This window comes from Pseudochaenichthys georgianus, unplaced genomic scaffold, assembly GCF_902827115.2.
Source record: "Pseudochaenichthys georgianus unplaced genomic scaffold, fPseGeo1.2 scaffold_445_arrow_ctg1, whole genome shotgun sequence".
Lineage (NCBI taxonomy): Eukaryota > Metazoa > Chordata > Actinopteri > Perciformes > Channichthyidae > Pseudochaenichthys > Pseudochaenichthys georgianus.
The window spans coordinates 156941-172146 of NW_027263010.1; the positions used below are offsets into that span (position 1 = coordinate 156941).

At 48.0% G+C, this 15206-nt stretch overlaps 2 protein-coding genes across 2 annotated transcripts in view; both read left to right on the top strand.

Moving 5' to 3' along the window:
• pik3c2b (phosphatidylinositol-4-phosphate 3-kinase, catalytic subunit type 2 beta) overlaps positions 1-1366 on the top strand; it is a gene marked incomplete at its 5' end in the record, with an annotated part of 26362 nt that extends 24996 nt beyond the window's left edge. Inside the window, one exon of the mRNA XM_034078563.2 lies at positions 1-1366. This exon is cut by the window's left edge and continues 1350 nt beyond it.
• Positions 1367-4192: 2826 nt separating this feature from the next.
• Positions 4193-14868, top strand: ppp1r15b (protein phosphatase 1, regulatory subunit 15B). The gene is made up of 3 exons (XM_034078564.2): positions 4193-5905; positions 6277-7062; positions 11534-14868. Exons 1-3 carry the CDS (start codon positions 4976-4978, stop codon positions 11738-11740), a joined length of 1923 nt encoding a protein of 640 aa, XP_033934455.1. The 5' UTR covers positions 4193-4975; the 3' UTR covers positions 11741-14868.
• The last annotated feature ends 338 nt before the right edge of the window (positions 14869-15206 follow it).

Consider the following 15206-nt stretch of genomic DNA (forward strand, 5'->3'; position numbering starts at 1 on the left):
AGAAATAACTCGAAAGATTAATGTCAGATATGTGCGTAAATACACAATTAAAAACATAGATATAAGTTTAAAGCACGTGAATAGTCTCTGCGATTGGAAGTCATTCATTAACAAGAATAAAGTGGAAACACTTAGTGGGATAAATGTCAATAGTTACAGACGTGCTTTACGAATAAAGGCCCGAATGCACCGTTTCAAAAAGCAACAGAGAAGTTAATATTATAACAATAACAATGATGTATGTTTCAGTCAGCACACACAGGTGCATGCTGGGTAGTGGAGTCTTTCAGCAGATAAAGGGACGATGACACATTTCAAGATTTTCACGATTTAAACTTGTCCTGACTTTCATACAGTTGTATTCCCGTTGACGTGCGGAGGCTAGCGGAGTCGTAGTCCACTTCCTTTACGCCGCGTTAAGAGAAGCCTTTAGCTTTAGCTTAGCTCCGTGTTGCTAACGGGATATTTTTATAGTGCGGATGCTTTGATTTTCTATCTGCGGTGCATGAGCCTGTTTGCCTTCCAGCTCTGATCGTACGCTCATTTCATTCCTCATTGAAATCTCCCGTCATTTTGTACTTTTGGGATTTATGAAGCGACCTCCGTGTTTCTGCGCTGTGAGGAAGGGACCCAAAGGAGGGTCTTTAAAATGTGATTTCAGGTTAAAACGTTGTGACGTTTGACCCTGACGCTCTCCTGTAGTTCTTTAATTAGCCAATCAGATGGCTTTAAATCACATCATGGTGTTTCCCATTGGTCCGTCCACAGTACAAAATAACTTCATTGAAGTAGTTCCTCCTCCAGAACGCCTTTAAATCATATTTGGATATTTAAACACATCCCCTTGGACTCTGAGGAACCACACCATTGATCTAAAGCTAAATACATATAATTAAAACCGTTGTTGGTTGCAGCCGTTATTCAAAACACATATTCCAGGTGTAAAAACATCAAATATATTGTCATTTTGTTTTGATTTTCATATTGAACATTTATTTCAGCTCCTGCTAAGCACCGGGCCTCATGCCGCGCAGAGAGGCACTGTGGGTCCAGCTAAAGTTCACACAAACCTCAAGTCAGTCTTCTCTGAGGTTTGTTTGTTCCTACATCGACCTGATGCTGACCTGAAAGGCAGGTTCTGACTGACCTGGGTGCAGGGAGTCTGATCCGCTCGTATGAAAGGCAGGTCTGTGATTGGCCGATGGAAACACGCTGCAGTGATTTGAAGCAGTCGACAGGAGCAGAATGTACTGAACACACTGAACTTCATGATAATGTGATTAGATTATCCACTAATGTGTATTCCTTTCATTCTGAAACATGTTTTGTATTATTTGCACTACAAAATAAACTTGAATTAAAAAGCCATGTTGTATTTATTCCTCACATTTTGTTTGTGTCTCCAGCCTCCGTTGTTCTCCCATGCTTCCTATAAGGTGAGGCTCTGTCAAAGACACGCAGCAAGTAGAAGAATTTAATCATTATTCAAAAGTGGTGGGGACACGAGAAGTGTCCCCACCACTTTTGAAGGATGGCGTGTGTGTGTGTGTGTGTGTGTGTGTGTGTGTGTGTGTGTGTGTGTGTGTGTGTGTGTGTGTGTGTGTGTGTGTGTGTGTGTGTGTGTGTGTGTGTGTGTGTGTGTGTGTGTGTGTGTGTGTGTGTGTGTGTGTGTGTGTGTGTGTGTGTGTGTGTGTGTGTGCCCAGCTGATAAACACTGCCAGCACTGCAGTCATGTTATCATGCAACAGGTCAGCTGCATGCTTGCGTCAGTATGTGCAATATAGCATTCTCAAAGTATCTGAAACCTCGACATGTCGGAGACCGGGGACAGTGTAGGGTAGCCATTTTGCTATATTATTCATTCTCAATGCGTCAACTACTGAAACAATGTATTTAAGATGTTTCTATGAAATAAGCACAGGTTGGAAAATGTATTTAAAAAAACAAAACTCAGCGGTTGTAGCGCATGCCAGGGACGGTTGTAACGTGTTCATAACGGTCACCTTTGTTCACGCTACATGACAACAAATAGGGAAAGCTGCCTAGGCAACACGATTTGAATGGGGTTTCACACGTCCTCCATGAGCACAACTTAAAACAGGACACCAGACGGAATGCATTTGATGCACAGTTGTGGCAGGGGTAACACTCACGTCCGTCTGGAGCGCCTGTTCCACCTTAATGAAGTAGACCTGCCTCCTTTGAGCCGAGACCATGGTACCAACCAGCTGCTTCCGTCTCTGTGGAGAACACCTTCTTGGTCCAGCAGCCTGCTCTCTGGGCTGATGGTGATCCCCGACTCTCCATGGAACCGGCACAGGGGGACGTGGTGGCATATATCTTGGGACTTTGCCTCTGCCCCGACTGATTTGCCCTTGTGCACTTCATTTGAGGCCCCCAGAGGAAGTGGCACCCCCCTGTCTGTCTCCCTCTTTCTGAGATGTGGCATACTGTAAACACACACACACACACACTTTACGCACAGTATTTTATTCTGTTTATTTTTACAGGGACAATGCACACCAATCAACAATATTGATCATTCGAGCAAATGAGCCATCATTGTAAATGTGCCGCGTTACAGCCGTCCCTGGTGGTCCTTGTTACAGCCGTCCCTGGTGGTCCTTGTTACAGCCGTCCCAGGTGGTCCTTGTTACAGCCGTCCCTGGTGGTCCTTGTTACAGCCGTCCCAGGTGGTCCTTGTTACAGCCGTCCCAGGTGGTCCTTGTTACAGCCGTCCCTGGTGGTCCTTGTTACAGCCGTCCCAGGTGGTCCTTGTTACAGCCGTCCCAGGTGGTCCGCGTTACAGCCGTCCCTGGACCGTCATGTTTGCACCCCCTGCTGTGAACCTGCCTGATTGCTAGCTTGACCCATATTTAGCTAGTTATATCATATATGCAGTGGCGGCCGGCCCATAGGGGCGCTAGGGGCGCCGCCCCATTTCTTGCCAGATAAAAAATAAAATAAAAAAATATATTTAAAAAAAATATATTTAAAAAAAATATATATTTTATATTTTAATTTTTAATGAACAAGGTAAATATCATACAATTAGTATCACAAAAATGTATAATCTACAATACAATCTCGTTTAAAATTGTGTTACGATGTCTAAAGTTACTGATAAGTCACCTGTTTCCTGCCTGGCCTTGCCCGTGGCATTAGTTTATCATTACGGGGCAGAGCCCCCGAGCGAAACAGCAGCAACCAGCACGTTGCAAAAGTCTCAATAGTAAACTGTGCCGCCGAAACATAATTTCAGCCAATCAGCGCCGTCAAATATGTTGGTCACGTGGGCGCTCACGTTGGCGCCCATGTTGCTTACGTGCGTTGACCTGAGTTGTTTTTTAGACTCGTGAGTAACCAAGGTGACGCAGTATTTGGATGAGAATGGTGTGCAGGTGGAGTCGCCGGAGCCTCGGTCCGCCCAAGAGCTACTCTCCAATCCTTTCGAAAGGAGAAGTTTGGGAGATAAATTGATACTTAAAGACCTTGGACCGGACCAACCCGATTTGTATATATCACAGCAAGCTCGTGAAAAAGACAAAACGTATCAACAAGGCTTCTCACATGGCTAGAAACAAAATTGTTTACTCACTCTATCAATAGCCTCACCAAAAATATTTTCCACCAGCCGCCACTGCATATATGTTTAGCTTACAAAACAGTGATTCTAATAATACTAGTTTGGATTCCTAGACAGTTGACCTCAAGACAGTATCCAAAAAATACATCATCATTTTTGTTAATGTTTTACCTCAGAAACACACTTTTGCTGATATCTTTCGCGACAGATTTAAACGTGGCTCCTTTTTTTCACAGCAATCTTTCCATATAACTGCGCATGTGCAGAGTGAGTTTCATCACTCTAGCTTGTTTGTGATTGGAGATATTGAAGGCGTTACAACCGTCCCGTGTTACAACTGTCCCTGTTCTCCCTACACTTGTAATTGCTGCTACTACTTGTTTAGCCATGGATGAGTACTTATTTGTCTTTATTTGTATTCCCAATGTGTGCGTCTTCTCTATATTTAACATGTCAGCCTTTTTAATTGCATGCGTTTTATCTGCTATGTCTTTTTGGTGTAACTCTGTTAATGTCCTCGCTTCAGGACTAAAGGACTTCTGAGTGACAGCGTGCGCGCCCCCGCTGCCTCAGTAACATCGCGACGCTCCCTGGCTGCTCTTGCGTGCTGGTGCGTGATAACCGGAAAATGTTGACGGTCCCTCAATATTTTCTGATGAAATCTCAAACTAAGGCAGAAACACGGAACTACCAGGCGGGTCAAATTACACTTTAAACCGGGAGAAACCGTAACAGTATTATCAACCGAATTAGATTAAACATTCTTACATTGTTTACGATCCAACAATTTGTGTTTTAGATTGAATATTGTCTTACTTCGGTTAACAAACGGCTGAGCTAACTAGCTGCTCGTGCTAAGCTAACAGCTAAGCTACACAGGAGATCTCCAGCCGACCGCCGTCGCCTCTTTTACTGGGATTTTAAAACCCGACAACCATGGCTCTTCTCTCGGCATCACTCTTGGATTTATCCTCCGTTTTTCCCGTCACTGTTTCCAATCAATTCTCCTCCAGAAAGAACTGCCGCTGTCAGATGAGTTTTAGCACCGCGCAGCGAGCCGAGGAGACGGACGTTATTCCCGGTTTCCCTGTCTGGGTCGAGGTGGATTTTCATACTGAAAATTAGTTTAATTTCAACTAATTAAAAAAATCAAGGAGAAACTGACTCACTGAGAAATGCATTTAGTGTCAAGTGATTGATTTCCATAAAGGCAGTGTTTTTAAAGCAGTTGGCCTTATGACAGCTTGTAGTTCACATTTAAAAAAAGACGTTATTAAAATGGTGTAATCACAAAAAAACCTCACACGGTTTTTATTTGTATTTACCTACAATAAACCTAATACTCTGATATGTATTCGGTGTGTGAGGACCCAGGCAGTGTTCAAGTAAATGTGTCTATACAAAACTGGAATAAATAGTATTATAAAAGTCACATTTTGCACTAAAATGTTTAAAAGTATGAGCGGTGACGGACATGTTTCCAGTGGGCAGAGCGCATCCTCCATGGCCGGGCGAGGAGCCCCCCCCGCCGGGCTCCACACTCAGGAAAGCTCGTGGCTCGAGCTGCTGTCAAGGCCCGCGAAGTATCTCCAGAAATATCTCCCGGGGAGAAACGAGGCCCGGGCGGACACCGGAGCCGGGTTCATGCTGGAACACCTGATCCCGGTTCCTCCCCAGCTGACCTACCTTCGGTGTGACGCAGCTACCGGCAGAAGTTTACCGTGGCTCCCTGCTGATTCTCACCTGGAGCCTGGTAAAAGCTTGCCGTGGCTCTCCGCTGACTCCATGCGGGAGCTTGGCATCCAGAACACGGATGAAATGAACCTGAATCTGGTCCAGCAAACTCAGATGGGGTACTTGTCTTCTGTCAGGACTTTCTTCAATCATGTTGTGTTGAATTCTTCTCAGGAAGGGAGAGCGACTTCAGGGAAGGACTGGGATCCTGCAGGGAACTCAGCGAGGGACAGTGGGCCGTGGTGGGGCAGTTTCTTGGGGTCTGAGGGGGGGTCAGGGCTGCTGTCAGACCCGTCCTGGGAAGAGGGTGAGGGGGTCCTCACTGCAGGGCTTTGTCCACAACAATCTCCAACAAAAGCCCCCGAAACAAGCACCACGTTGGGAGAAGCTTCTGGACTAAGACACAAAGAGAAGCCGGCTGACAAAGAGAGCCGTGAAACACATGATGTAGTCCAGAACATGGAGGAGGGGGGGTCCACAGCCATCAGTCTCCCCAGGTCAGAAGCCCCCTCCTGCAGTGAGGAGGCTCCTCTGACCCCGGAGCAGGACCATGGATACACCAGTCTGGAGGAGGAACATGTACAGGTAGGATTCTGAACATATTTGTCTAGTTAGTCAAAGTCAACTTTATTGTCAATCTTTCAGTTTAAAAAAATAAATATATATGTATAGAAATATGCACATACCTATATATATATATATATATATATATATATATATATATATATATATACACACATTAAGACATAAATAAAAGCACAACAATCAATATTGTGTGTGTGTGTGTGTGTGTGTGTGTGTGTGTGTGTGTGTGTGTGTGTGTGTGTGTGTGTGTGTGTGTGTGTGTGTGTGTGTGTGTGTGTGTGTGTGTGTGTATGCTGACAGCCTGGTGGACAGAAACTGTTACTGATCAGTTATCCATATTATGACTCGTTATTATTGATCTGTTCGTCCAGGTGAACATGGTGAACACTCCGATTGAAGAGCAGCAGGATGCCACAGAAAGTAGTCCCACTAAAGAGACTTCTGAGGAGGGGGTAGAGGAAGAAGAAGAGGGTCTGTCAGCGGAGGTAAAAGAGGGTCAGAACCGCTGTCAGAACAAAGCGATCGCCTTCATCATGGGACAACCCTGCAGCGACGACAGCTCCGAGGGGGGGTCCAGCTCTGAGGAAGATGATGATGATGATGAAGACGATGACGGCTTCAACAGCGAAGACTCGTCCGATCTCTCCGACTCCACGGACGACGAAGACTCTGAGCGTCTGTGGAGATATCTGGGTCGCAGCGCTGACCCGTACGACCCCCGAAACTTCACGGCTCCGCTGCACACGGCCACCTCTCCTCCCAGAAACATCCCTCCTTCCTCCAGTGACTCCTCCCCCGACCCCTCCCCCTCTCTCCTCCCTCTCCCTCTCTCCCCCCTGGCTGCCTCCTCCCCCCCGTCGGGCAGTGACTCCTGGGATGATTCCACCTCAGCGAGTGAGGCAGATGAAGCAGAAAGTCTCCGTCTGTGGAGCTCCTTCAGCTGCTCGGACCCTTACAGCCCCTTCAACTTCCAGGGACCCATGAGGACTCAAGAGCCCAGGACCAGGACCAGGACCAGGAAGGCTGCCTCCTCCTCCTCCTCCTCCCTCAACCCGGCTGCTCCTCCCCAGTACAGGAGGGAGGAGGCAGAGGAGCGTCTGGACAGCGGCTTCTCTGAACTCTCCGTTTCCTCCTCCGCCTGCAGCGTCACTAAGAAGGTGCGTTTATTACCTTTATTAATGTTTCTCTGGCTTTTAAATAATATCCAAACAATCAGAAAGTCATACAGTTTCGAGACACAGATAATTAAAGGGCACATTTAGGATCAACATAACGTAGATCATAAACTCCTTTCTTTACAAGGGAAACACTTCTTTATATGAATGAGAAGCGACTGAAACGCTCCGGGTCACAAAGTGAAACATTAGAAGATCCAAATCCTCTGGGTCACATCACTGGAAGTCGGGATGGGCCCCGGGTGTTAGACGGGCCCCGGTGTTAGACGGGCCCCGGTGTTAGACGGGCCCCGGGTGTTAGACGGGCCCCGGGTGTTAGACGGGCCCCGGTGTTAGACGGGCCCCGGGTGTTAGACGGGCCCCGGTGTTAGACGGGCCCCGGGTGTTAGACGGCCCCGGTGTTAGACGGGCCCCGGTGTTAGACGGGCCCCGGTGTTAGACGGGCCCCGGTGTTAGACGGGCCCCCGGTGTTAGACGGGCCCCCGGTGTTAGACGGGCCCCGGGTGTTAGACGGGCCCCGGGTGTTAGACGGGCCCCGGGTGTTAGACGGGCCCCGGGTGTTAGACGGGCCCCGGTGTTAGACGGGCCCCCGGTGTTAGACGGGCCCCGGTGTTAGACGGGCCCCGGGTGTTAGACGGGCCCCGGGTGTTAGACGGGCCCCGGTGTTAGACGGGCCCCGGTGTTAGACGGGCCCCGGTGTTAGACGGGCCCCGGGTGTTAGACGGGCCCCGGGTGTTAGACGGGCCCCGGTGTTAGACGGGCCCCGGTGTTAGACGGGCCCCGGGTGTTAGACGGGCCCCGGGTGTTAGACGGGCCCCGGTGTTAGACGGGCCCCGGGTGTTAGACGGGCCCCGGGTGTTAGACGGGCCCCGGTGTTAGACGGGCCCCGGGTGTTAGACGGGCCCCGGGTGTTAGACGGGCCCCGGTGTTAGACGGGCCCCGGGAGGAATTATTAAAGACCGTGGTACCGTTAAGCTCCGACGTTATCGGTCTTTTTATCGGTACTGGAGACGTGTCGAAAAGATATATCATGTATTATTGCTACACACACATTATATCACAGCTTTAGTTTCGCCAACTCCGTTTCTAATACGCAAGAAGACTGCAACATGCGGTCGATCTCTCTCCCGTCTGTGTGTGAGGGGGCGGGGCAGTTTACACACACACAGAGGAGATGGCGGAGAGAACGCGCTCCGAGGTGGTTACACTTTACCCGTCTCGATGCTCGTTGCCTAAAGTGCAATAAGTGTTCAGCATGTGAGGGCGGCAACACGAGCAGTGTGTCTAAACATGTATCCAAAGTGCTCCAGATCCAGACGGAGGAAGCACCGGGTTCCACTGCCTCTCCAGCAGCTCTGTAGCTCCGTCCAGAGGAACGTCTCCACGTCAGGTGTTCTGTGTGCTAGCAGCTCTGTAGCTCCATCCAGAGGAACGTCTCCCCGTCAGGTGTTCTGTATGCTAGCAGCTCTGTAGCTCCATCCAGAGGAACGTCTCCCCGTCAGGTGTTCTGTATGCTAGCAGCTCTGTAGCTCCATCCAGAGGAACGTGTCCCCGTCAGGTGTTCTGCATGCTAGCAGCTCTGTAGCTCCGTCCAGAGGAACGTCTCCCCGTCAGGTGTTCTGCATGCTAGCAGCTCTGTAGCTCCATCCAGAGGAACGTCTCCACGTCAGGTGTTCTGTGTGCTAGCAGCTCTGTAGCTCCATCCAGAGGAACGTCTCCCCGTCAGGTGTTCTGTGTGCTAGCAGCTCTGTAGCTCCATCCAGAGGAACGTCTCCACGTCAGGTGTTCTGTATGCTAGCAGCTCTGTAGCTCCATCCAGAGGAACGTCTCCCCGTCAGGTGTTCTGTGTGCTAGCAGCTCTGTAGCTCCATCCAGAGGAACGTCTCCACGCCAGGCGTTCTGTATGCTAGCAGCTCTGTAGCTCCATCCAGAGGAACGTCTCCCCGTCAGGTGTTCTGTGTGCTAGCAGCTCTGTAGCTCCGTCCAGAGGAACGTCTCCCCGTCAGGTGTTCTGTGTGCTAGCAGCTCTGTAGCTCCGTCCAGAGGAACGTCTCCACGTCAGGTGTTCTGTGTGCTAGCAGCTCTGTAGCTCCATCCAGAGGAACGTCTCCACGTCAGGTGTTCTGTATGCTAGCAGCTCTGTAGCTCCGTCCAGAGGAACGTCTCCACGTCAGGTGTTCTGCATGCTAGCAGCTCTGTAGCTCCATCCAGAGGAACGTCTCCACGTCAGGTGTTCTGCATGCTAGCAGCTCTGTAGCTCCATCCAGAGGAACGTCTCCCCGTCAGGTGTTCTGTGTGCTAGCAGCTCTGTAGCTCCGTCCAGAGGAACGTCTCCACGCCAGGCGTTCTGTATGCTAGCAGCTCTGTAGCTCCGTCCAGAGGAACGTCTCCACGTCAGGTGTTCTGCATGCTAGCAGCTCTGTAGCTCCTTCCAGAGGAACGTCTCCCCGTCAGGCGTTCTGTGTGCTAGCAGCTCTGTAGCTCCGTCCAGAGGAACGTCTCCACGTCAGGTGTTCTGTATGCTAGCAGCTCTGTAGCTCCATCCAGAGGAACGTCTCCACGTCAGGTGTTCTGTATGCTAGCAGCTCTGTAGCTCCATCCAGAGGAACGTCTCCACGTCAGGTGTTCTGTGTGCTAGCAGCTCTGTAGCTCCATCCAGAGGAACGTCTCCACGTCAGGTGTTCTGTATGCTAGCAGCTCTGTAGCTCCTTCCAGAGGAACGTCTCCCCGTCAGGTGTTCTGTGTGCTAGCAGCTCTGTAGCTCCATCCAGAGGAACGTCTCCACGTCAGGTGTTCTGTGTGCTAGCAGCTCTGTAGCTCCATCCAGAGGAACGTCTCCACGTCAGGTGTTCTGTGTGCTAGCAGCTCTGTAGCTCCATCCAGAGGAACGTCTCCACGTCAGGTGTTCTGTGTGCTAGCAGCTCTGTAGCTCCATCCAGAGGAACGTCTCCACGTCAGGTGTTCTGTGTGCTAGCAGCTCTGTAGCTCCATCCAGAGGAACGTCTCCCCGTCAGGTGTTCTGTGTGCTAGCAGCAACACACGGAGCTAACTCCATGATACAAACACGGGTTAATGATGAGAGGAAACGGAGGTATTTAGTTTGTTAAAGTCTCAGCTATTCTGTTCACAGTTCTGTCTTCACATTATTTAATACCATTTGTTAAAACATTGTTTCTTTTGATGTGAAATATTATTTATTTAAATAAAAAGCAATGTTAGTTTTGTTCACAATTTGTTAGTTAATTTACCTTGTTTTTTTCTCCAAAAGAACCGATAAGAGTACCGTTAAAAGACCGGACCGATAAGCGGTATCGATTAAAGTAGTAGTACCGTTAAAACCTTAACGATACCCATCCCTATGTGGAAGTAAACAACTTGGTAATAGTGTTTATTTGTTGTTAAGGAACACCATGTTTGTTGACTAGTTCTTCCTAGGGTTTAGTCTCCCTCCATTTAACCCTCGCTCTAAATAAAGGTCGCTGACACCAAAGAACACGTCCCGACGGACCCGGCTGTTGCGTCGCCTCACGTCTCTGCGTCTCGGCCATGTGTCGCATTCGTCATTCAAGAGGCAACCGGAAGACAGACTGCGTGATATGTACAAACAGCGTGTGCTGAGGAGTTGGTCTTCGGTTTCTTGCGTCCAGGTGAGATGAAAATGAAAGAGAATAGCCGTCTGTGTGCCTTCTTCACTTCCGTTTCGCTCCTCATGCACTGATTCGCTAAGCTGAACAGCCAATCAGAGTGATTTCTTTTGTCGGCAGCGGAAGGTGTCGGCACGGCCGAAAAGACACAACGGTGCGGGACACACCAATCTGAGTAGGGCGACAGGACGCTCATCGCCGGCTGAGATCGGCTTGGTGTGTTCAGGGCCTTCGGAGGCGTAGCTCTGAACCTGTGAAGGAAAACACTGAACGACCTGTAATCCTCCAGAGTACACAGATATCTACAGAAGCTAATGAGAATAGTATGAAAATGTACTCTCAGTATCAGAAGTAAGAGTACTCATTCTGCAGAGTGATATTACATTTAGCGCTTTACTTTTGTTCATAAAAGATAACTGAAGAACATTAAACAGACTTCACTCGGCCCCCGGTGGACACACAGAGAACTGCACACTTTATGTCCCGGACTCAATTACAATTATAATATGTGAAAACTTCTTAAATTCATGAGCATCCTTTTTCATTTAAGATGTTAAAGTTAATATCGTCACAGCAATGACAATGCAAATGCTGAAGTACGATTTTGAGGTACTTGTACTTGGTAACTGCCCAGCTCTGTATTTCAGATATAAACTAGACGCTGATGCTGCGGTTGGTTTTGACTAAATGTGTTTATGCTGGACTTTATATATTTATAGAGATGTCTTTGATCAACTCTGTTGTTTTTAAATGTGCTGTATGAATACAGTTGGATTGGATTGAACCCGTTTCCTCCTCTCTCTCGTCAGGTGCGTTTCTGTGAGGAAGTGGAGGAGTTCTTTGCGAGCGGGGGGGAGGAGACGGAGGACAGACGGGGTCCCTGGGAGCAGTTCGCCCGGGATCGATCTCGCTTCCTGCGCCGCGTGCAGGACGTTCAGCTCGGCATCGACTACTGTCTGCAGCCAACACACCGTCACCTGGTGTCTCTACGCCTGGGGACAACTGCGGGCAACTGAGGGACAGCAGGACGTCCTGAAGGTCATACGGGACGCTCTGAGGGTCATAGGGACGTTTGAAGGACACTGAGACTTCCTGAAGGTCATTTGGACATCCTGATGGTCAACGAGAAGTTTGTAGGATATTGAGGTCCACCAGACTCTGTCCTCTCTGTCCTGGTTATGTTCATCGGGACGTTCTCAAGTTCATCCGGACTTCCTGAGGGTCATCGGGACTTCCTGAGGGTCACCCGGACTTCCTGAGGGTCATCGGGACTTCCTGAGGGTCACCCGGACTTCCTGAGGGTCACCCGGACTTCCTGAGGGTCATCGGGACTTCCTGAGGGTCATCGGGACTTCCTGAGGGTCATCGGGACTTCCTGAGGGTCATCGGGACTTCCTGAGGGTCATCCGGACTTCCTGAGGGTCATCGGGACTTCCTGAGGGTCATCGGGACTTCCTGAGGGTCATCGGGACTTCCTGAGGGTCATCGGGACTTCCTGAGGGTCACCCGGACTTCCTGAGGGTCATCGGGACTTCCTGAGGGTCATCGGGACTTCCTGAGGGTCACCCGGACTTCCTGAGGGTCATCGGGACTTCCTGAGGGTCATCGGGACTTCCTGAGGGTCATCGGGACTTCCTGAGGGTCATCCGGACTTCCTGAGGGTCATCGGGACTTCCTGAGGGTCATCGGACTTCCTGAGGGTCACCGGGAACTTCCTGAGGGTCATCGGGACTTCCTGAGGGTCACCCGGACTTCCTGAGGGTCATCGGGACTTCCTGAGGGTCATCGGGACTTCCTGAGGGTCATCGGGACTTCCTGAGGGTCATCGAGGTATTAATAGGGCTTTGAGAAGTTCTGAGGCTCACCGGGTCATTCTCAAGGCCAGCAGAACCTCCTAAAGGTCATCGGGACTTCTTGAGGGTCATTGAGACGTTCTGAAGGTCATCAAGGTATTATTAGGACTTTGAGACGTTCTGAGGCTCACCGGGTCATTCTCAAGGCCAGCAGAACCTCCTAAAGGTCATCGGGACTTCCTGAAGGACATTGAGACGCCTGAAGGACAGGATCTTGAGGTCCATCAGACTCTGTCCTCTCTCTCCTGGACTCCTGAGGTCCAGGAGACCCTCTGTCCACTCTCTCCTGGACTCCTGAGGTCCAGGAGACCCTCTGTCCTCTCTCCTGGACTCCTGAGGTCCAGGAGACCTCTATCCTCTCTCCTGGACTCCTGAGGTCCAGGAGACCCTCTGTCCACTCTGTCCTCTCTCCTGGACTCCTGAGGTCCACTCTGTCCTCTCTCTCCTGGACTCCAGGAGACCCTCTGTCCTCTCTCCTGGACTCCTGAGGTCCACTCTGTCCTCTCTCTCCTGGACTCCAGGAGACCCTCTGTCCTCTCTCCTGGACTCCTGAGGGCCAGCTGGTGTTTGTTGTGAGGACACGAGAAGCTGCTCCTGAGAGCGAGACACTCTGAGACTTCCTGCTCTTCTGCTTCAGTGCCGCCGCTGCTACGTCTCAAACCAACTCTAGAGAAGATTCTTATCTCCATTTATCTTTCAAATAATTTCATATTTAATCATTCATACATTTTAGAAAATCTGGATGTAATCCTTTCTTTAAATATTTTGGTTCAGTTTGAAATGTGGATCCTCTGAGGTCAGACCCTTTGGGGATTATTAAATCAAACGGAGGGGTTAGTGTTCTTCATTCTGCTGCTTTTACTCCTCTTTCTAAAGCCAAAGAGTGTGTGTGTGTGTGTGTGTGTGTGTGTGTGTGTGTGTGTGTGTGTGGTGACGACTCTCCGTGTCAAACAGAAGATTTATTCAGACTTTAATACATTCATTTAAATTCTGATGATTTCTGATATTTAATTATTTTAAACACTGATTTTACATGTTTATGTATTCATAGGATGGACGTCAAGGATATCACACTTTGAGTCGTAAGGGAATATATAATGCTATTTTTATTTTAAAAACAGTCTCTCTGAGTTCCTATTCAACTGAAATCTCCAGAAAACAAATGAAAGCAGCAAATTTACGAGATAAATGACGAGTGAGTGGTGTTTGTAAAACTGAATAAGATCCTGAACAGGAGGAACGATTCTTCATTTACTTTTTCATATCAATGATTAGAATCGACAGCTCTAGGAAAAGAAAGCGTCCTCATGCAGGATACAATTATCAATATGTCAATTCGAAAAGACCTGAAACCTGCAGGCTGCACCGAGTTCAAAGCTTTGGCGTTTAAAGTTGAAATACGAAACGGTCACATGACTCAGTCTGATATGCAGCTATGTTACCCCCCTGGTCAACTGACCCTGGTTAAAAAATAGTTGAAGACAACAAAATGTACCATAAGAAATTGACAAATAAAAGGTTGACTCGAAAAAAAAGTTAACTAGAAAAATAAATGTTTATATTTTGGCGACTAAAAGAGAAGAAGAAAGAAAAAGTTTAGTTTTTTTCGGGGGATAATAAGTCGTCTCATAACTGGAAGTGTTTGTCAGTCTGTCTGAAATCACTAGGTTAGCTACGTTAGCTAGCTAGCTCACAGCAGGTCTGCAGTGACATCAGGGGTCATGTGACCACTTTGTTACAATAACACCATGACACATTTTAGTTTCCAACAACAGTCGTAGCGCGTTTTCACCTGTCGTAGTTGTAGATCTTAAGTTATATCTATTTACAAGTGATATCGTGGTGTTCCACAGGGATCCGCCTGAGGGCCACTGCTACTCCGATATCTGAACGTCATCATTAATCTGCAGCTGATCAAAATGTGTCCCTGTTTAAAAATGATGGATTTTATTATTTAGAAAATGTACAACATGTTTCAAATCTGTTAGTGTTTCGTCTCTGGGGCGTTTTTCACTTATATTCATAAAAAATATATATATTTCATTATAAAATAAATCATTGAATCATCAAATCTTTATTTACAAACCCTTGACAGACACTCAAACACTCGGTACAGCTCTTTGAATCATTATTTACAGGGCTTGTGAATAATTGAAGATAAAGAGAGAATAAAGTAAAGCAGAATAATAATCCACATTTTCATCAAAGTAAAAAAAAGAAGCTTTTTATTTTCTAATGTTTAACAAGTCATCGTTTTCCTCACAATGAATATTAAATATGAAATCGATATTAATGATCTCTGTCTCTGTGCTCTCTCAGCATCACCTTTAGAAACACGTCATTCTATCCTCTCACCTGTAGATCTGTTGGAGCTACACGGCACATACCTTCATCTACACACCGATTCAACTAGTGGAAAGTAACCGAGTATATTTTACTGCGGTACTCAAACACAGGTATTCCTAATATACTACGTTATTCTTTTACTACAATGCATATAGAAGGAGAACCATGTGTTTTTACTACAGATGCATCTATAAAGATCAATAACTGTCAGGTTCGAAAAGTAAAGCAAAAGTTAAAATATGCCTAATGTTAATCTCATGTCAATATATTAAAAGCGATAACC